The sequence below is a fragment of the Hermetia illucens genome, chromosome 2 (assembly GCF_905115235.1).
Source record: "Hermetia illucens chromosome 2, iHerIll2.2.curated.20191125, whole genome shotgun sequence".
NCBI classification, from domain to species: domain Eukaryota; kingdom Metazoa; phylum Arthropoda; class Insecta; order Diptera; family Stratiomyidae; genus Hermetia; species Hermetia illucens.
This window is the reverse complement of record NC_051850.1, coordinates 143,360,487-143,381,588: the sequence shown is the minus strand read 5'-3', so window position 1 is coordinate 143,381,588 and position 21,102 is coordinate 143,360,487. Positions and strand designations below refer to the sequence as shown.

At 41.7% G+C, this 21,102-nt stretch overlaps 1 protein-coding gene across 7 annotated transcripts in view; it reads left to right on the top strand.

The window, feature by feature from the left end:
- Window positions 1-21,102, top strand: part of LOC119650467 (FH1/FH2 domain-containing protein 3) — a 412,025-nt gene that overhangs the window by 381,495 nt on the left and 9,428 nt on the right. For 3 of the 7 annotated variants that reach the window (XM_038053334.1, XM_038053339.1, XM_038053338.1), the window contains 9 exons: window positions 3,300-3,498; window positions 3,558-3,942; window positions 4,021-4,167; window positions 10,821-11,036; window positions 11,155-11,277; window positions 11,612-11,767; window positions 18,430-18,749; window positions 18,812-19,051; window positions 19,177-19,409. In XM_038053334.1, coding sequence (XP_037909262.1) covers window positions 3,300-3,498; window positions 3,558-3,942; window positions 4,021-4,167; window positions 10,821-11,036; window positions 11,155-11,277; window positions 11,612-11,767; window positions 18,430-18,749; window positions 18,812-19,051; window positions 19,177-19,409 — 2,019 coding nt within the window. Of the gene's footprint in view, window positions 1-3,299; window positions 3,499-3,557; window positions 3,943-4,020; window positions 4,169-10,818; window positions 11,037-11,154; window positions 11,278-11,611; window positions 11,768-18,429; window positions 18,750-18,811; window positions 19,052-19,176; window positions 19,410-19,689; window positions 19,762-21,102 lie in introns of all 7 variants that reach the window. The other 4 variants (XM_038053335.1, XM_038053340.1, XR_005249283.1 and 1 more) reach the window with 2 other exon arrangements.

Genomic DNA, 21,102 nt, shown 5'->3' with positions numbered 1-21,102 from the left:
TTCTAGCAACCCTGATGAGCGACTTGTAACATTTCAGGCAGTCCTTGTATGGCTAGTACTTCCTGGAAACTTTGAAACAGTTGGAGACTTTTACAGTGAGAATTAAACTAAAACGTATCCTATTGTGATCTGAGAAGGATCTCTGGTCAGGCACTCTCCAGTTTTCCTCCCTGTAATTGCTATTGACGGTTGGTAGGATGATATGAAGTACCTGATTTTAGCCATCACAGCTTTCCGAACTGGTGAAATGGAAGGTTGAGGTACTACTATTATATACCGATAGGTTTGTATTAATAATAAAGTCAAGGAGAGACCCGCCTCTTTCATTGGTTTCTGATTTTCTGCGTATGGCTTGCATTGGCGTTGCAGCTTATTAATAGGTTGGCCTCTTTTGCTGCATTGGTGTAAGTCAAATGTTGTAGTTGTTAGTTTTTCTGCTGGAGCTGATCGGTCGTGAGTCATGTGCTAGTCTTACTTTAATGACGGACACCGAAAAGGTTTCGGCTCTTTCTGGTAAGCATACATGCTCTAGGTTTGTCCCGATCAGTGTCTCTTGTATTATGGGATAAATTGTAATATTTGCTTTTAAGCCCTTTGATAGTTCGGCCTTTTCCAATCCAAGGCTTCTGTATTAATGCGACGTCGATGTCTTTCTCTAGGTGGAAAACCAGCGGATTAGCTAAGGTGCATTTTGAGTGCTACAAATTTAACTGCACTACCATCAGCATGATCTTTTTTGGGGATTCGTAAGTTCCCATCGGTCTGTCGAACTTCATCTCCTCCAACAGTGGGCGACATAGACCATCTAGGTCGTCGTCCGATTTCGCGACGCGGAAAACTTTTGCTTTTGCGTTCCTGACACCGAACCGCACTTTATAGTCCGCCCTTTTCAGTGCCTCCAGGCAATTTTCATCTATGGGGATCCGCAAGCTCTGCGCCCTCCCAGGCACGCAAGAAGTGAAAAAGTTTCTAGAGAATTTGCCCGGACCATCTGGAAGAAATGGAAGCAGGGATTGTTCCCCCTTGTCTTTTAGAAAATATTCGATGACTACTTCGAAAAGCCTGACCTCAGCACTGGTCCACACCCGCATCATCAGTTGGTCGCTAGCGCATTAACTTCCGCGAGTGACCCATTTAAGTGACTCCTGGTCATGTCACTGAAGAAGTGTTTCGCAGTTCGTACTTCGTCGGTCAGCCGTTGCTGTTCGACGGTATCTTGAGATTGCACTAGGAAAATTGTACTTGAAGGTAGTAGGCCTCGGCTTTTGCTGGCTTACCAGGCGTTTATTGATGTATTCGTTAACAACGGCCTGATATTTAACGAGGTCCTTTTCATGTCGGCATCATTGTTCTTCACAATCTCGCTCAGGATGTCTATGGCCTTCTGGTACGGGCTCTTAAGCTCTTCGCTACATTCTGGTGGTCGACACTTTTCCCAGCCCTTGTTTTCCGGGAGATCCCCTACGTCGACAGTTTCAGGTTAGGAGTACTATGGCAGTCTCACTCACGCAGACTCTCGACCACGCCATTGAAGAGCTTCGTAGTTTGCGCCTCGTCGACCTATTAGTACCTTTCCCAGTGCAGGGAGGACGATCCTTGGGCTGTTGCGTCAGTTCATCTCCCGCCAGTTCCGCTTGCCCCTAGAACATGATCAGCAGGCTAAGAGATCCTACAGATTTTTCGCCCGTCCGAAGATGATTTCTAGCGGCCAGGTCGTATGATGACTTGTCGAATTTTGCAGCCTTAAGTTGAAACATAATTAAACCAGACCGTCTGCGCTATAAAGAATCAAATTATTAATTTTTCGAAGATCGGATTAAATAAAAAGGATGGTGTCTATCCAGCTTCACAAGTAGAGTGCACACACGAACTCAGGCATACATCTCGTGGAGAACGTTTTCGACCTCAGCTGTAACAATCTTATTAAATTATTTCAGAGGTCGTCTATCGACACATTCTGGCAGATCAAGCGATCATGCTCTGCCTCAATAGACTTCTGCACGACCAGGATCTAACTGGTTAGCAGCGGATCGATTGCTGTCTTGCCGCGTCTCAAATCGCCGCGGTATCACTGAAGGCACCTTCGATGCGCCCTAGGCATATTTTTTTTTTTATATCGCCTTCTCAATTTTTTTCCGTGACTTCATATAGTGCTGTTTCCGTGTATTCGTCTTTTTGGTAGGCATGTTTCCTACAGTAAAGTGGCCACCCCAGAGTGTAGGTATCCTTTATAAATCGATCTTCTAGTCCTTTCTTAGAAAGGAAGTTAGACTGATCAATCGGAAGCTTTTTGCGTCTGGTTCGGAGGTTTCTCTGGTTCGGAGATAAATACTACCTTTCCATTGCCCCAGTTAGACCGAGGTTATCCGTTCCCTCTATTACTACTTGTATGTACCAAACGTGTTACATGGCCCTCGCTGCAGTGATACAACTTTCCATGCCAGAGTCCAGTCTCTCGGTTGAAGGATGTATATACCTGTCGGTTGTGAGATGAGGTTTTGCATTGCTCTCTGTGTACCTCGTGCTCTGTAGACGTCAATAACCCAACTGCCAGCTACGACAATAATCTGCATCAACTTGGAGGCTACTTCAAAAGAGAGGCGTTTCCATGATGATCGTTTAGCCGACTTTATGTTCTTCTTTAGATCTTTCTGAGCCTCTTTGCCCCGATTTCAACCCACCGCTGAATCAGACTGCTGCCGGATACGTCCTTTGACAAGGATCTGCTGAACTTTGAGGCTGCTTCAAGAGAGAGACGTTTCTATGATATTTGTTTATGCTTTTCTTTAGATCTATTCGAGCTCTTTGCCCCGATTACAATCAAGGGCTGAATCAGACTTTAAAGTCCGGTATCATTATCGCCGCGTTCCACCAAGATTTTTCATATTTCTTTGGTGTATTTAGGTCTCTTCTTTGTTTTCTCAATTCCAACGGGCCTCAGTTCAACAAGGAGACAACAAATGTTCCAGGGATTTTTCGCATTTTTAATTTTCCATTTTCCAATAAGGGGATTAAGTTGAGCAATTTTTTGTTTATAAAAAGGAGCCTCTAAAACCCATGATATACCTGGTATTTAACTTATGCCAATTGCATCTAGTAAGTATGTTACTATTGGAAATTGAGTCCTCGGGTTTCAACATGACTATAATTGTTTACGAACTGTCAGACATAAATTCATAATTTTTTATGAGTTTAATATTTATAGTGTTTAATAATATATCACTGAGTTATTTGAAATCGAAAGCTTAACTGCACGTTAGTGACATATGTTTCAAACATGTTTCGAATATACATTACAGATTCGGAATACGACGAGAAGAAGCAGTCGTTACAAATACGACGAGATCACACCGTCAAGGATCTTACGCAAAAGCTAACAAATTTGCCAACTAGTCCGCAAGAAGATAAGCCACAAAATCGGATTGGTGATATGACTGGTCTCATTTCTAAAGCCAAAGAAGGTCTTGCTAAAAGTAAAAGCAAAGGAGACATATCCAGGTAAGAGTTGACTGATATCTGATATCAATACCAAGTAACAATTCTTGTAATTTTTTCAGATCTCCTAGTACCGACCAGGAGATCAAAAAAGTTGAACCCAAAAAATCAGAGAATGAACTACACTGGGAGGAGTTAGTACGAAATATTTCTCGACCTCTCAGACTATGCGATCTGGACTTCACTGATCTAAATGAAGAAGACGAAAATGATGTTTTAGCCCCTCGAGGTTTAGGAGGTGCAGTACCTCCTCCACCACCACCAATTGGAATTCCACCGCCAATATCAGGGATGGGTCCACCCCCGTTTAATGGAAAAATCCCGCCACCGCATTTCCCTCCACCACCAACCAATTTAGTTCCTCCACCGAATTTCGGTTATGCCAGTTTGCATCAGAATAAGCAGAATAACGAGAGCAACCAGACTATTAAAAAGAATAAAAAGACAGTGAGTATCCTTTTGCTGTAACTTTGTGCCGATTTGCGATGCACACTTGATTTCTTCTATCTTTATGCATCGCCTTAGGTAAAGCTTTTCTGGAAAGAAGTCAGAGAAGATATGATTCCGCCATCAATATCAAAGACTATCTGGGACGAACTGCCAAAAACTGTGGTCGATGTCCAGAAATTGGAGCATCTTTTTGAATCACGAGCCAAAGACCTAATGATTAAGGTAAGGATTCAAGTTTTCATTTCACGCTATTACTGAATCACGTAAAGAAGTGTAGTTTTCAAAAAAGTTGGTAGAAATCGTTAAAAAGTCCTTGATTTAAGATTTTATAGAAAGGAATATGTCCTGGAAAGATTCGCTTATTTTTCGATGATTCCACCAGTCGGGTCAGTTTGAATCGTACAATATCGATCGTGGTTAGACTATTTTTTGTCATTTGTAGTACATAGTGTAATGTAAAAGCGAATAATATTTCATATATATATATGTAAATTTTTCTTGACATTATTTTTGCCATTTTTACATTTTAAACGATTGAAATGGTTACGGATGTGGATGGTTATATTTGATGATGAATTGATTAGGAGGTGAGTACCTGAACGTGTGAGCACACATCCTGTCCGAAAACATAAAAAATACATGACATTGTGAAACTCTCAATGCAATAGAGTGGAAGTGACTTCATAGGATCAGACAAAACACGATTTTCTTAATTTTATTTCGGATTCATTTTGCACAAAAACACTTTCAATAATTCTTCATGTAAATGTATTTCTTTAAGAATTTTTACTAGAATAGTTGTATCTAACCATCACCGCTACGAGAACATGATAGAGTTAGCTACATTTTATCTAAGCAAAACACTATATCCTTTTTTCATGATGTGACTTCTTGTTGTAATGTATATGAATAGAACAATATAGGTAATGTTTGTATGTATTTACTTTAAGGGTGGGTTTGAACAGTTTTTGAAGATTTTATAATAAGCCCATCTTTTTTGGTTACAAAGTTGAACACTTTGATCCCTCACGTGTCATTATACCAAGATTTTACGTGTCCTTTCCGATTGCTCCTTGCGGTTTGCCGAACTCATCCTTCTTCGGTTTACCTTGTTATTCAGTGTTCCTGCCTAGACAGAAGCCACATATAATTGGATGGATTTCACCACTCCTGGAATAAGCAGCCTGTGATTATATTTTGGCCGCCCAATATTATGTCATCATCCTTCCTGCAGAAGAACTAGCCTTGAAGCTCAATTTGGCATAGATCATGAATCATCAGGACAAAAGTCACTGAGGAAAAAGACAACTGGTCCTCGAAATACCGATATATGAGGAATAAAAAACTCACTATTCGGCATCAACAAATAAAATTTGTCGAAAAAACGGCAGACACAACCGAAGAAATAACAATGGATCACTACCCACTAATGGTCAATTTTGAAGTTCAACCGTTCGTAACCATGTTTCTATGGCACGAATGGTTTCACTTCCATAGAGCCGTCCCCGGGGTGCCTGACAACTACCACCACCTCCAGGTTTAGTTCAGAACCAATTAACGTTGCCTTCTCTGGCACGCGAGGGACAAGCACTCTATCACATATTATGTTCCAAAGTAGAGGCCCTAATAAGAAGCCTTGAGGGTAATCATATTCTTTCGATTTCTTACCAAGGAAGCCTCTCCGAGAAATAACTCTGGACAATCCGAACTAAATAACTAGGGACACCCAGTTTAACCAAGGTGCCCTGGTATTCTAACCCCATTTGGCCGAGCTAAAGGCATTGCTGACATCCGGCGTTACCAGTGCGCAGCACTTACCAACGGTCGACACCGACCGAGCTAGATCGACTACCGTTGCTATTGCATCGACCATAGAACGGGCTCTTCGAAACATGTTTTACATGTGCTTATGTGCCATGCGTGCTTGAGTTTAGCAGCCAATTGCAAGGCTTTCTTCGGAATCCCGTTCAATCTCGGAGCCTTATCCGCAATTGGTCCAAAACTCTCTCAAAGTTCCTCCTCGGTGAAACCGGCCATCGAGCGGACATCTATTTAAATCGTTTGCTAAGGCCCATTTTATTCCTGTTGTGGAAAATGAATTCCGATTATTTTGAAGAAGAGTAGTGGGCACGTTAACGGGGTGACATTTGCCCACAAACCTTGTTCATTATAACCTTGTACGCAGCGCCCCACAGGGGCTTGTAGTAATTTCCCTTACTTTCCCGTATGGCCTTTTTAAGGGTACTTCGAAGAGCGTAGTACTTTCGAAAGTCTTCTCGCTTGTAGATACGGTGATTTTTACCGCGAGATTTCCTGATTCCACCAGCTAATTTTTTGCGTTTTCCCACTTCTGTTACCCTTTGGTTGTAGACTCCTCTGCAATGTCGAGATAAGTGGCTTGGTAGTCACTGCGGGTGTGGTGTTTACTCGGGGCTCCCGGGAATGCCATTGTTGGTTGTATGGGTTGCCTTCCACATGCCCACATCGTCGCGGTTTCTGATGAGCCTTTCACTCAAGGTGCAGTACCATAATTTCGATAATATCGCCACGTCTAGTTTCGACTTTTCAGTGATTTCCGAGAGCAGACGCCTGTCGCCACCGACAACGTTCCTTTGTTCATCGCTTAAAGCCCCGTATCAGAGCTCTAATCCTTTGGTTGATATTCTCCTCTCCTTGATGAACACACAGAGTTCATTTATACGTTTTCTTAGTGAAAGAAAGGCTGTTCCAGCTTGCTGCCTTCTACTTTCGAATTTTACAATAGGAGCATTTATGTCGATCCAGAGACTATCCGTATTCCTTCCCTGAGTCCTGCGATGAATCTCGCTTGACGATTGGTAACATTGCCCTCAGTGGAGGCCTTCCAAGCTTGAAGCTCTTACGAAAAGGATCCGGTGTGGACCTAATTTCCACTCCACTATTATATCTTGCAGTATTAGATCTCAAAGTAGCCAAATTTCCCACTATTGAAGCGTTGCGGTCGCTGGATATCGACTGCCAGGAGCCTGTTTGTCAGTTCCCAAAAACCGCTGGTATTAGGTTTCCGAAGCCCTGTACTGTAAAAAACTTCCTTTTTCGTCCTCCATATATAGTTTACTTACTGCGTATACTTTCCATAGCTAATTTTTATCCATTGCTGGGTATTTGCTTCCACCTACCCGTACAGCGCATACGTCTACACACATCGTCTACATCCATCACCTGATAGAGGCCAGTTTCAGTTCATCATCCTGCCCAGTAAGCGTGTTGATGTAAATGTGGAGAATAATTATGCACTACAACGCAAGTTCAAATATAGTTGTCTTCTTTCCTTTTGGGTAGCGTTGGGATCTCAGTATCATTGGAAACTAATCTATTAAATCCCCAGCGCTTATCGAGGCTACTCCAATCCCAACGCTACCCAAATCTACTCACATACCGAGGCTGATCAAATCTACTCACACTCCAACGTTACTCGAATCTACTTGAGCCCCAACGCTACTCAAATCTACTCAAAACCCAATACCACGCAAATCAGCTCAAACCAAAACGCTACTCAAATCTACTTAAACCAAAACGCCCCTTAAATCTACTGCATTCAGGTATAATCACAACCCAATGCTACTCAAATCTACTCAAATTAAACCACTACTCAAACCAACTGACACTTCAACGCTACTCAATTCTACTCAATCCTTAACGCTACGCAGACCTTCTGGAACCTCAAGTTTACTCCAATTCAAACGCTAGTCGAATTTACTCAAGCCTCAACGCTACTCAAATCTACTGTCACCCCAACGCTACTCAATCTACTCGAACCAAAACGTCACTCAGATGTACTCAAACGCCACCGCTACTCGAATCTGCCGAGCGCTGTTGAGGTTTGGATAGATTTGAGTAGCGTTGGAGTTTGAGTGGATTTAAGTAGCGTTTTGGTTTGAGTAGAATTGGGTACGGTTGGGATGTGAGTAAATTTGAATAGCGTTGGTGCTTGAGTAAAATTGGGTAACGTATACTTGAATAACGTGAATAGATTTCAGTAGCGCTTTGGTTTGGGTAGATTTGAGTAGCGTTGGGATTTGAGTCGATTTGAGTAGCATTTTGAGGTTTTGAGTAGATCAGAGTAGTGTTGTGGCTTGAGTAGATTTGATTAGTGTTGGGCTTGACAAGATTTCAGTACATGGGCCTTGAATAGATTTGAGTAGCTTTGGGGTGCGAGTAGATTTGACTAGCGCAGGGGTTGGACTAGATCTGAGTAACGTTGGGGTTTCAGAAGATCTGAGTAGTGTTGAGGACTGAGTAGATTTGGGTATCGTTGTGGTGTGAGTAGATTTGAGTAGCGTTGGGGCTTGAATAGATATGACTAGAATTAGGGTATGAGCAAATTTGAGTAGTCTTGGAGTTTGAGTAGGTTTCTGATATGAGTAGATTTGGGTACCGTTGGGGTGTGCGTAGATTTCAGTAGTTTTGGGGTTTGTATATATTTGAGTAACGTTTGGATTTGAGTAGGACTGAGTAGCGTAGAGATTTGAGTTTCCTTGAGGTAAGAGTATATTTGGGTAGCGGTAATGCTCCCGCAGTGTTTTATTTCTCCTTGTAATTTTTAAGGTTTTGTGTAAACACAAAACCTTATTCAAATCGGGTTACTGTCTGTCCGTCTGTCTGTCTGTCTGTCCGTCACACGCATTTTTCTCGGAGACGGTTGTAGCGATTGACACCAAATTTGGTAGAAAGGTGGAAACTGTGAACGCTCACGCATATAATGAGTTACATCCTTTTACAACGAACTTAAGGGGGGTCCCCATACATGCAAAAGGGGGTGTATATTTCTTTTTATCAAATATAGTCATGTGGGGTATCAAATTAAAGGTCTCGGTTAGTACTTTTCGAAGCCGGTCTTAGTTTTGACTTTTGTTGAAAAGGTGGGGAGTGCCGGGGGTTGAAATTGGTTATTTTTTTAATGAATCCATTCTCAGGAACTACCTAACCGAAAAATTTGAAAAAAATCAGGGGGCTGCCACTATATAGTGCCTAGGCTCCGAAATACCCTCCATACCGATACTTGTTCAAATAAAGTTAATAATAATATATTACTATAAATTTTAGTAATTGACAGAAAAACCCCCCTCAAGTTCACCCTAGAATCCCAAAATTTTGAAGCAATATAGGCTACAGCATGATCATGATGCTACAAATTTGGTGAAAATTGCACTAATACTAACAAAGTTATACTAAGTCAAATCTGCCGCTTCTCTGCAAATTCAAGACTATGAATGTCAATATCACTTGAAAGTGGCTATTTTCACATAATATATGCATATTTTACCTGCTACATGCTAATGGGACAAATGCACATTCAAATCTCTTTATAATAGAAATACACAAAACCTTTCATACCTGAAGCGCCTAGCTTCCGGTTTCACGACTTGTTTCGTATTGAAATTTTGCAGGTACTGCTAGTTCTTCCTCCCACCTCTGTCACCTGTTCTCCCCGATGCTGGACTTTCAAAAGAGTCTGTGCAGAAAAAACTCGCAAATCCGTGAGAGGTGCATCCCGTTTTGTACGAGTCCAACTTAGTCGATTCTTTTTTTAAAAATTCTGCACAGCCTGAAGTCCTTTTTTCGCTTTCCAGTTTCTCAAAATATGCCTCTTATGTACATTCACACTGTCTTATTGGTTTCACAAGCACGGTTCATGTCATCTTGTTGATTTTCTAAGTTTTTGCAGTTCTCGGTTCCGTGTGTGCCTTGGATGATAAGAGCCTCTTCAAAGCAGTCTGAAAGTGTGGTATTCGGAGTTTTCAATTAATTTTCTATAATCAAAGCTGCACTTTGTTGCCAAGAGGTTCTTGAAATTTTGTTCAATTCATTTCAATGCAGCTCTGTCTTTGTAATACAGTTTCTTTCGCGTGTATTAGTCAGGCGGTTAAGAGTTTTAGATTCTGATTCTGCATACACTACTAGGTCACTTAGTTCTTGCGTCGGCGGACGACACAAAGAATCAGAGGTGAGTAAGCCGAGGCAACTGCGATATTTCTTCTCTTGCCGTTAGCTGGTATTGTAAGTCGGAATCAATTAGGTAATGGGGGACTGTCTAAGCACGGTTGCCTCTGAGAATTTTAACATTAGAACGCACGCTCTTACTCTTCAGGATCGTTCATCGAAGAACATTCTAGCCCATTTTACTTATCTAATGCTACGGATTTTGTTAAATCGTGCCCATGGTTCTTGTACTAGAAATATATAAGGACAGTCCTGCAACTTTGCCCGTCTTGGTAGTGGGGGGTTTAACTGGAAGTTAATTTGACTAACCAATATTTTTGTAGATAAGTAGTCTGTAAACTCCCGGTAAATGAAGAGCATGCTGCGTCCACTGGGATTACACGCTTGTCCCTACCCTCCGCCGGAAGTTTCGCTTCTTCTCATCCGATTTCTCATAATATCGCCTTGGTAGTGCAACGAAGCCCATGTTCTCATCCCCAGGAAGCTTCGCCTTCTTTCGTACTACCTTGCGCTGTCGTCGGCTGGGTGTGTTTCCATGCATGCATTTAAAATATTCATCCTCGACCATTCGACAGATTTTCGTTTTGCGGCAACTATAATTCGTCTACTTTTCAGACAAACCCAAAGGATCAGTTTGGTAGGAAATATCGAAAATGAAAACAAAAACAAACGACAATTATTATAAAAAATTAATTTCTTCATTTGATTGATTGAAGTGACTCTTTCAGAGACTAATTGCACTTCACCAACATATTCTACACCAAGAAGTCACATACCTACCCTAAATTTTTTTTAGATCTGTCTTTGAAACAATATCCTTATACCCATATACATATAAGCTTCACACACCATGTAGTATTAATTGAATTCTTTTTCCAAACCACACCGAACAGAAACAACAAGAACTGAATAAAAACAAGGAAATTATCGTCCTCGATCATAAGCGTTCTAATGCCATCAATATTGCTATGACAAAGCTGCCACCGCCACGAGCTATTAAAGCAGCAATTTTGAAAATGGACCAGACTGTTGTGACGCGTGAAGGAATCGATAAATTACTAAATATGTTGCCATCAGACGAGGAGCGAGCGAAAATCCAGGAGGCGCAGGTGAGTGTAATACCGAACAAATAGATAAGATTAATGCGAGCCAAAACGTGACACAATGTCAACCTTTCGGCGAATAGAAATGTAATGGAGACTATAAATCATAAAATTCCTTTTTCAGATGGCGAATCCCGAGCTACCATTGGGAAGTGCAGAGCAATTTCTTTTGACGCTATCTTCGATCTCAGAATTGTCAGCTCGGCTGAGACTGTGGGCCTTCAAATTGGATTTTGAAAATACCGAGGTATCGTATTTGCGTCTATGCTAAAGTCAAGTAGGAATCAGGACACTTGGGATTTTATGTTGCTTTGGATAATTGAAATTATTTTCCATTCTTACCTAGCAAAATTCAAAATTTACACAGCGGTCTGCAGGATGTACATGGACGCAACTTTAATTGAATCACCTCTGCATCCGCTGTAGCTTCCTTCTGCTTTCCGGAGTATCGTACACGAGATAATAAAGCACAACTTTGCCTTTTGTGAAAGTTTCATTCTCTCTTCTCATATGTCCTGAATCCTGTTTGCTCTGATTCATAAATAAATTAAACGCATACATGCATATTTTCCTCTTTGCAGAAAGAAATCGCTGAACCGCTCAATGACTTGAAACAAGGACTAGAATTGCTGAAAGCAAATAAAACATTTAAATGCATTCTGTCGACTTTATTGTCGATTGGAATTTTCCTGAATGGAACGCCAGTAAAAGGATTTCAAATTGAATATCTAGCAAAGGTAGGCGCATTCAATGGTGACTTTACAGTAGACTTTGGAACAATATATACTATACAGCAGCATGTCCTTTCTATCGGCCTTTAAATATGTTAAGCCCGGGAAGTCGTAAATTCGTTGATGAATGATTTTGTGATATTTGGGAGACTGAAATTTTAGTGCCGACAGGATGCTTGATTCAGCGTCTTTTATATGAGCAGTAGGTGCACTTATGTTGTTAGAAACCTATTTTGAGAAATCTAAGGAGACCGATTGAATGAATTCGAAAATGGATGTTATTTATTGAGGGCACATTAAAAATTTAAGGAGAAATAATTTCATGATTTTACGAATAAATTTACCAAAACGACAAGGACAGCATTCGATTTGATTTTCAGAAGTGAACCCTACCCGACTTTTAGTGTATAACAGTCATACTTCATTGTTTTAGGCATATTGGTATGGATTGGACACCTATTCTTTATTTAATTCGTTGCTAATAATAATATTGTCAAGGGGCGTCGTATTGCGTCCCTAAAGTACTATTGTACCCTGTTACTGGTTATAATATTTATTAACTATACTATGTCATTCAAGCCTATAACCGACGGGAACTTTATTATTTTCCTTACTTCCAAGTGTTTCAATCTGGCACCTGGTATTTTTCTCCCAGGTGCCTCGACCTACGTTGCCGGACACTATCCCAGAACATGGGCGGAGGTTTCCTCATTCTCTTTACAGAATCTACAGACAGTGTACATAGATATCCTTAGTTTATCGTGATAGTCTCTCTATTCCTAGTAAGTTCATCCAGTTCAGTTTCTTCAGTCGTTGCCCTTCATTTTTGGGTGTAGTAGATCTGGTCCGTATAACGGCGTCGTCGCCCCTTCCTGTCCAGCTTGTCCGTTGCCTTATTGCCTTCTAATCCGATGTACTCAGCGGGATGAGCGTATTCAGCCTGTTAAGCACTCCCATACAAATTCACCTGGTAGATCTAAATGCCTTGATGGCCGCTTTTCTGTTGGTTAGAATAGCAAGGTTCTGCTCCCATAGTTCCTTGTAAGGTTAAAGGTTGCATATATTTCAATCTGGAATATGCTGCTATGCCGCCTGCTTGGAGCATTATAAGGGATTCGGCAGTCTACCAGGTAATCGGTTGGCTTAAGCCGTATGTCAATGCTACCCTCTCCCAGTTCGCCCTAATGCTCTAACGTGTTTTAAACTTCTCATCAAAGTGATTAAGTTTGGTCCTTCTAGTGAATGGTACTATATTGGCCTTGTCTGAATTTATTCGGAACCCCGCTTTCCTGCACCAGTTACTAATGATCCTTTGCCCAGTCACATAGGGTATCCTCATATTTGCCCCTACATGTTAAAACAATGTCATCGTCGTAACTTTGCACCTCTATTCCAGTAGAGCTAACAAGTTCTCCTAGGAGTTCGTCAACTACCATACTCTACATTATCTGTGATAATATCCCACCTTGTGGACAACCTTGAACATTACGTAAATGCCAATAAAATATGTACCTGTCGGTATTTCTATTTGCCTACTCTTTGCCCATCCAGAGCCAGGCCGTTTCTCATTTCTTTGGGGATCAGGGCATCTCGCACACAGAAATGTGTATGATTTTTTATCGAACACTCCTTCGATGTCCAAAAACGCGCACAGTGCTATTTGTTTTGCTTCTATGGTATCCCATATTACATTCTTCAGTTGGTACAAGGCAACTTTGATTGACCGTCCTGCATGTAAGGGTTTACATATTAGAACGTTAGTTCCAATATAGTTTTTCAGTTAGTTCTACTATAGTTGTATAGTACGAACGATGTAAAACTTCGCTAGTCTAACTACTAGTTCCCAAATTATCTGCATGCTTTCTCCTTGCAGACCGCGAACCTGCCGACGGTACACCCAGACTTTTTGAGCCAGGACTATTCAAATGTTATCCTTGAAACGCACCTTTGCAATTGCTGCAGGTGTAACTTTTGTATGGTGGAGAATTACTAGGGCCATTTCAGTACTGACCATTGGCTTCATTACTGTTTTAGAGCTCTCTTTCAACGTTAAAGTAGCATCCTCCTCCCCAGACATGGCGATTCCTTGCGGGTCGCTGTCCGACGTGAACCCAGGAAGTTCTAGGCCTAGATTGCCCAGCTTCCCTATTCTATCGGTAGGAGGTCCACTTCTCTGCCCGGTCCTGCCGATTGCTTCGGGGGCCTTGGTAGATTTTCCATCCTGTGTGTCTTCCGAAGTGTCCTTCCTTTGTTTCTCTCTTTGTACTTGCACAATTATGCTATCAAATTTGTAATTGGTCAGGCAGTTACGACATTTACTTCCCTCCAAGGATCGGTTATATACACTGATCGTAAGGAATTTGACTTCGCTTTCTTGAGTGATGAGGCATATAAGCTTCCGCACTTCATTCGCTGTGACGTTGGGAAGGTAGACCTTCACTATGTGTGTCGCTGGTATACCCATCCACATGCCGACAGTTTCGTTTCTTCTATCATGGCAATTTGAGGACTATAGGCTACCCGGCGCGCAGTTTACTAGTATAACACCTTGTCGAAAACGTATGCCGATGAAGATGAGCACCTTGAGGGATGGATCACACATCTCCATGACGATGACTTTTTCACTTATTTCCTACTCTTCACGAGTTAGTATTTGCTCCGGAAATACTTTCGGCAGTATCGCCTTTACTACAACTGTGCCCCGCTTTTACGAAATTCCGGAAAACGCCTTTTTGTTTATTCATCCATTCGATTCTTTTTCTTTCTATGGCTACTTCGACATTTACATCTCCGAATCTAATTCCATTCTTTTCAGGGAAACAGTGCAATATACCGTTTCTCTAGGGGGAGATATGCATATATCTTTAGTCAAATCAAGAAACAACCAACTTGACAACGGATAATGACAGGAGCCACTGGATCGGATATGAGTACCGCAGGTTAATCCTGTAACTAAGTAGCCGCGGAAAAGCAGAATTTTTCGCATTGTGTGTGTTTTCCTTTGCTATACTTCCTTTTTGGGAAAGTAAATCTCCTTACCAAATTCCTAATCTGGGGTAAAGGAATCCAGGGTCAAGCATTTATTGGATGTTTTAAAGTGACGTTATACTATATTTCAGCGGCTCCCCTCCCCTGCAAGGCTGACTGGTTCCTCATTACTTGTGGAAAATTTTAAACAAGGGGCACGAAGACAGTACGTAACATGGTTATGAGCCGCTCAACAACACCATAGCGGCTCTTTGCGCTAGGATGCTTTGCCGGTTATGCCGTTGTCTACCAGGGATGGAAGACCTAGGCGTCGTATACTTTGGACTAACCAACTGTACAAATTTATCGTCTGCACCTATCACCGTAACACGGATTTGGAGCGGAATCCAGCAGGGTTCAGACAACGACTCCAAGACGCGTTCGTAACCTGATTTTCGGAACTAAGTCATGTTCCGGAAGAGAAGGTCGTCAATCGGTCGGCAATTAAGCGTCAATGGTGAAACATAATTGAGTTGCCCTTCCAACTAGACAACTTATTTGCCACGAAGTTCTACTTGAGTTCGGTATAAAGTTTTTAACAAACTATGCTTAACAAAGGATCAACTCGAATACTCCATCTGTAAGGCATGCACCATGAAGCTTAGGAAAAGCTAAGTAACTGGAGGTGTCGACCAAATTTATAATGAGGCTTTGACCACATTTCATATGGCATTCACAGAATATACTGAGATTTTCTTGGATGCTAGGCCAAAGATTCCAAAACAAAAGTTTACTTGGGAAACTACCAATATCATGTAGGTAGGTAGGCAACAGTGGCCGCTCCGAGGAACCCAACCATAACGCTGGTGCGCCTTTTTAATGGCACAAACCCCCTGCTATGGTAATGACAAGGGGCAGAGTCCAGTCGGCCCAGATCTTCAGAACCAGCTCGTAGCATTCACAAAGGGAAGCAGCTTTCCTACCCTGACTTATATATATTACATCGGCAGGTATTAAAAGAGCTTTCAGCGGAGGACAGAAAACACCTTGATCTCCGGTCGGCAAAATAACCTCGATCTGGATCAGGCAGAGCACATCTTGAGAACTGTTTGGAGCCACTTTATGCGTTCATCCTTGAAATTACTGAAGCTGATACTGAAATACCCGTTGAAAACACGGGTAATTGGTAGGCGCCAGGAGTTGATAAGATTCGTAACTTCTTGTTAAAAGGGTTCAAGAGCATTTACAGGGCACTGACAAATTAAATTAACTAGATGACTGCCGATCCAAAATTATAATAGTTACACAATTCTTCACCAAGTAGGAACTTATCTCATCCCGAATAAACAGGGTGGCATTTGCCGTTAACAAGGTTTTCACTTCAGTTCTTTGCGCCAACATCTCAAAATATCTTGATTTTCATAAATTGATAGCTGAGGAACAAAAGGAATGCGCAAACCCTTCCCGAGGCTGTGAAGCAGGTGATCCACCAAAATCCTATATCGGCTATAAATCAGTCTTCGACTCTAAATCTTCTCTCTATATCTCTCATTCGTCGTTATTGCAAGTGTTACGCTTGGACAAAATCAACCCCAATGTCGTTCGTCTCCTGAGAACAGTGATGAAGAATTGGAGCACGAAGCTATGGGTTTCCTTACAAACATCAGGAGAGACACAAATTAGGCGTGGAATCTTCCAAGGTAACTTTTTAAGCCCGCTGTTTTATTTGGCTTTGAATCCGTTATCCCACCTTTTGCAGGTTCCAAGTTAAACGTGGTATATTGTTTATATTTAATGTGTATTGATGACATCAAACTGTATGCCAAAGACGGAAATCAATTTCGCTCCTTGATGGACGTCACCATCCATTTTAGCAAGGGTATCGGCATACAGTTGGCCTTCTATATGTGTTTTGAGTGAAACAATGGAGTAATACTGATTTAGAATCTCTTAATAGACGGGTAAGGGTAGTTTTCGCAAACAACAACATGCGCAAAAAAAAAACATGAAGATGCAAAAAGCGGTCATCCTTGCAACCTGTGCTATAGTTGGATAAGTCCTGTCCGGGGATAGTCTGGTCTAGTGGGCTCTGGTCTTAATTCGCATTGTCTTCCTTTTACCATCTACATGTCTTGATAGCGAAGAACTGCTGCATCTCTGCTTGAAGTGTTTGGCACAATCGGAGATGTGGCAATACATTTTCGCATGGTCGCACTCACTTGCATTGAAACGCATTATCACTGTGATGCTGGTCTTTGGATGTTGCTTTAGGAATTATTTATTTTACTAGAAAATGTTCAAGTGTATTTTTTTAGTGTTTTGAAAAAAGTGACCGGCGTCTGTACGCTCCGGTGGTCAAGATTGGCTGTGTCAGACACAGCGGCTGTTCACTCACGGGTTAAACAAATCTGACAACCATTGTGCTTCTTTCCGAAACACCGCAACCCAGCTCAATGTTATTACAACCGTTACGATCGTGAGTTACCCGCCGCGTACCTCTCCATTAAGCACTTCCGCTACTCCGTAGAGGGCAGGCCATTCACTATGTTCATAGACTACAAGTTCCTTACTTTCGCGTTTAAATAAAAGCCCGACAAAGCTTCTCCTCACCAACTTTGGCAATTAAGCTTCATCAGCCAGTTTAATTCCGACATCCAACACGTGTCTGGGAAAAGTAACGTCGTTGCAGACACTTTGTCTCGAATCTCGGAGGTCACTGTTCCCACCAGTCGATTATACGACAATTGCCGTGCCGAGGCGCAGAAAGACGACACAGCTTCAGAGCCTGAGGGTAAATTCCAAATACAAGTTCAAGGATTTTCCTATCTTCCGCTCAAACTACCACTTACAAAGCGTGACCTCAGGTAAGGGACCTAGGCCATTCATTGCGGTCGATTTTAGCAAGGAAGTATTTCACGCATTACTCGATCTAGCGCACCCAGGCATCAAGACGGCGAATCGGTTAGTCGCTGGAAAATACTTCCGGCCTTCCATGAACAAGGACATAAACTCTTGGCCCAGACAGTGCGCCGCGTGCCAAAATTGTAAGACCAACAAGCACGTAAAAAAGGAAGTAGGTGTATTCCCACGGTCGACTAAGCGACCTCGACATCATTGGTCCTTTGCGAGATTCGTACGGATACAAGTATTGGCTCACAATCATTGGCGGGTTTATGCGGTGGCCTGAAGCAATTCCTCTGACTGATAATAAAGCAGAATAATGTGCCGAGGCCCTCTGTCGAGAATGCATCCCCCGGCCGGAGTTCTCTCAGGGGGCCCGGAATAAATATTTTAAAGGAAAAAAGGGGTACCAGTGGCGCTCGCTTAATTTTCACTCCAGACTCATGATTTTCACCCCGGACCCAAATTTTTCTCTACGGTCCTTCGTAATAAGGAAAAAGCTGTAATTAGATTTTGAAGCAAAAGTAATATTTTCATTAAATTGAGAAAAAGTAATTTGTTGTAATGTTAGTTTAGGTTTGGAAGATCAGTGCGAGAAATGTTGCAGACTAGAGCTCTACTCACTTAAAAATATAGCTACATCAAAAACCTAAGGACTTCAATTTTCACTGATTTTTGAAATAGATAAATTGAGCAGATCACTCATTGGCCAAGAGAATATGGATCCAAATGAAATAAGATCCTGACTACAGTAAGCTGTCCTTACTAATATACATCAATTCACTTTTATCTCCCACTAGGTACCTGAAGTAAAAGACACCGTGCACAAGCACTCGCTTCTTCATCATTTATGCCACATGGTGATGGAATCGTCACCAGATACAACTGACCTTTATTCAGAAATCGGTCCAATCACCAGGGCCTCAAAGGCAGACTTCACCGAGTTGGCTCACAATATTGCCTATTTGGAGACTGAATGCAAAGCATCTTGGGACCGCCTTAAACTCATCGCAAAACACGATTGCCCAATACAGCTGAAGCAGAAATTGGTCGATTTCTTGGCTGATTGTGCCGAGAGGATAATAATCTTACAAATTGTACATAAACGTGTAATTAACAGGTGAGACAACTGAGGTTATCAGAAGGATATGGGTGTCAAACTGATTTATTCCTTACTTTCAGATATCGTAAATTCTTATTGTGGCTTGGTGTAGCCCAGCATAGAGTTGCTGAATCAAAACCGAATGAATTCTGTCGTGTCTTATCTGAGTTTGCCCTTGAATACCGCACAACAAGGGAACGTGTCCAGCAGCAAATTGAAAAGAAAGCTAACCACCGTGAGAGGAATAAGACACGAGGCAAGATGATCGTTGATGTTGGAAAATTCAGAACTCAAGAAGACCGAGCTGATGCTGAGTTGAAGTAAGTAAAAATATTTCCTATAACAGATACATCCTTTTTGACAAAAATGAGGATTTACATGGACTATTCTTCCATGTTTTTAACATCAGTTCTTGAGGATCTACATTTTGAATTTTCACTTGCAGGCAATTGCTGGGTTCAACAAATTCACGAAACGACAATTCTGATGGAACTCTTACATGGCGCCGACGTCGCGCTGAAGGACTGCGATCACCAGTAATCAAGCAAAATGAGGAAAATTTCACCGATGGTGATGATGAGATCATAGAATCGTTGGTGAAAACAGCCATGAAAGGACCTGGTCCTCGCCCAACACCCCGCGAACGCAAACGAACGCGTCACGCTGATCGCAAATCATGTGAGTGAAAGATCTTTTCATTGCAATCTAAGATGCAATTATATCTAAGATACACAATACAGTACAAATCAGAGTTACTCAGTCAATTTGACATATCGGTGGTGGTAGTTTGCATAGTTTATTTTATCATATCTATTATGTAATATGCGTATCCTGTTGGAATCGTTGACTAGTGCGTATTTATGTTTAAGACGGTTCTCTGCACACACATCGCTTTTCCTTACTTTAAAATTTTGGTTATTATTTATAAAATATTGTTTGTAAAACCTCATTTTGGTAGTGAAGAGATCACGAACCAGGGAAGGATTCACCGCTGAAAGAGTTGCAGCATCACCTGAACCCTAGGGCATTGGTTAGTTTAATGATACTAGAATGCGTTGTTATTTTTTTGTTTGGTTTTTGACAGAGCATGTTTTCATGCATGGTTATTTTTCCATAGATGCAGATTTTTGAATGTTTTGTTTTTCGTCCCTTTTTCATAATGTATTTTTCGAGAGACTCGGGGAGACTATTTGTCAGTTTTTGGAATGCTTTAGAGAAAGGATTTGAGGTGAGAGCTTATAGGCAAAGGAGGTTATCGCGCAGCATTACAGCACCAACTGGAGATTTCGAATTAAAAAGTTTTGGCCAATGACCAAAATAAGGTCCGTGATCACATTTCAAAAGAGTTTCATATAAGATTAATTATGCATAGGTATCTATTCAAAGAATTCGTAATGGATAAAATAATGAAGAAAGTAAATCATAAGGATTAGAATATGAAGAAATCACGCATTTTGCGTTTGGCCAGCTTTTTCAGGCAAGTTTACGGTTTTGACTTTGACAGCTTAGCCGATATAAGCAAACCATTAGCAAAATTAATTGCTTCTGCTTGGGAAACCTGCATGCTCAATTCCACGTCCTCGGAATCGCAGTTAGTTGTTTTCATTCCATTCTTCGACTCGGGCTTCCATTAATTCCTACAAGAACCAGAAATTTTTGCATTGTGTATTGTGCTATTCGATAAGCTCATGATCTACCTCATTGACAAGTTTTAACAATTCTGTCTTCGGTAAGGAGAGGAACTGGGTTGGAAGTGATTTCAATGTAAATGAGAGAGCGGAGTTCGCAGTTTTAAACATCGGATCTATCTCGAGTTCTAGAAGACTTTCCGGTGAACGACCATCAATACATCGCGTTTTGAATGGTGGATGCTATCTCTCGGCATGCATCAACCCGGGGCTTCCCTTGCGCCTGGAATATTGCAAAGGTGAACATCGAGATGTTCGTCCAAATTGTTTGAGCAGCCGAAGTGGCACTTTAGAACACTTCGGGAAGTGGGGCGTTGCAGCTGGCTTTGTTGTTAACTCAGTTATGAACCTGTTAAAGACAATGTAGGAGTTTTCTATAATCCCTGGGCAACCAACCATGGTAGGCCTTCTATGTATTGATGGACAGCGGTAATTGCCGATCTGTGGAGCGAGTGCCAAAAGGTCCGCCTTTTGGCATAACGTTCCAACGACCGAAAGGAGGCATGTACCGCAATGACCGCAACTGCTGAACAGATGGACTCAATTTTCGCTGATAAGGGCTGATGACAAAAGCGTGGAAGGTGCCGAGTACTGTCAACTTTTCATTCTGAAAGAGTTGCAAGGGGCAGTCCTTTCTATAAGAAAGAAGGCACCAGCCACCCGACTGTATTCCGGAGAAGTAT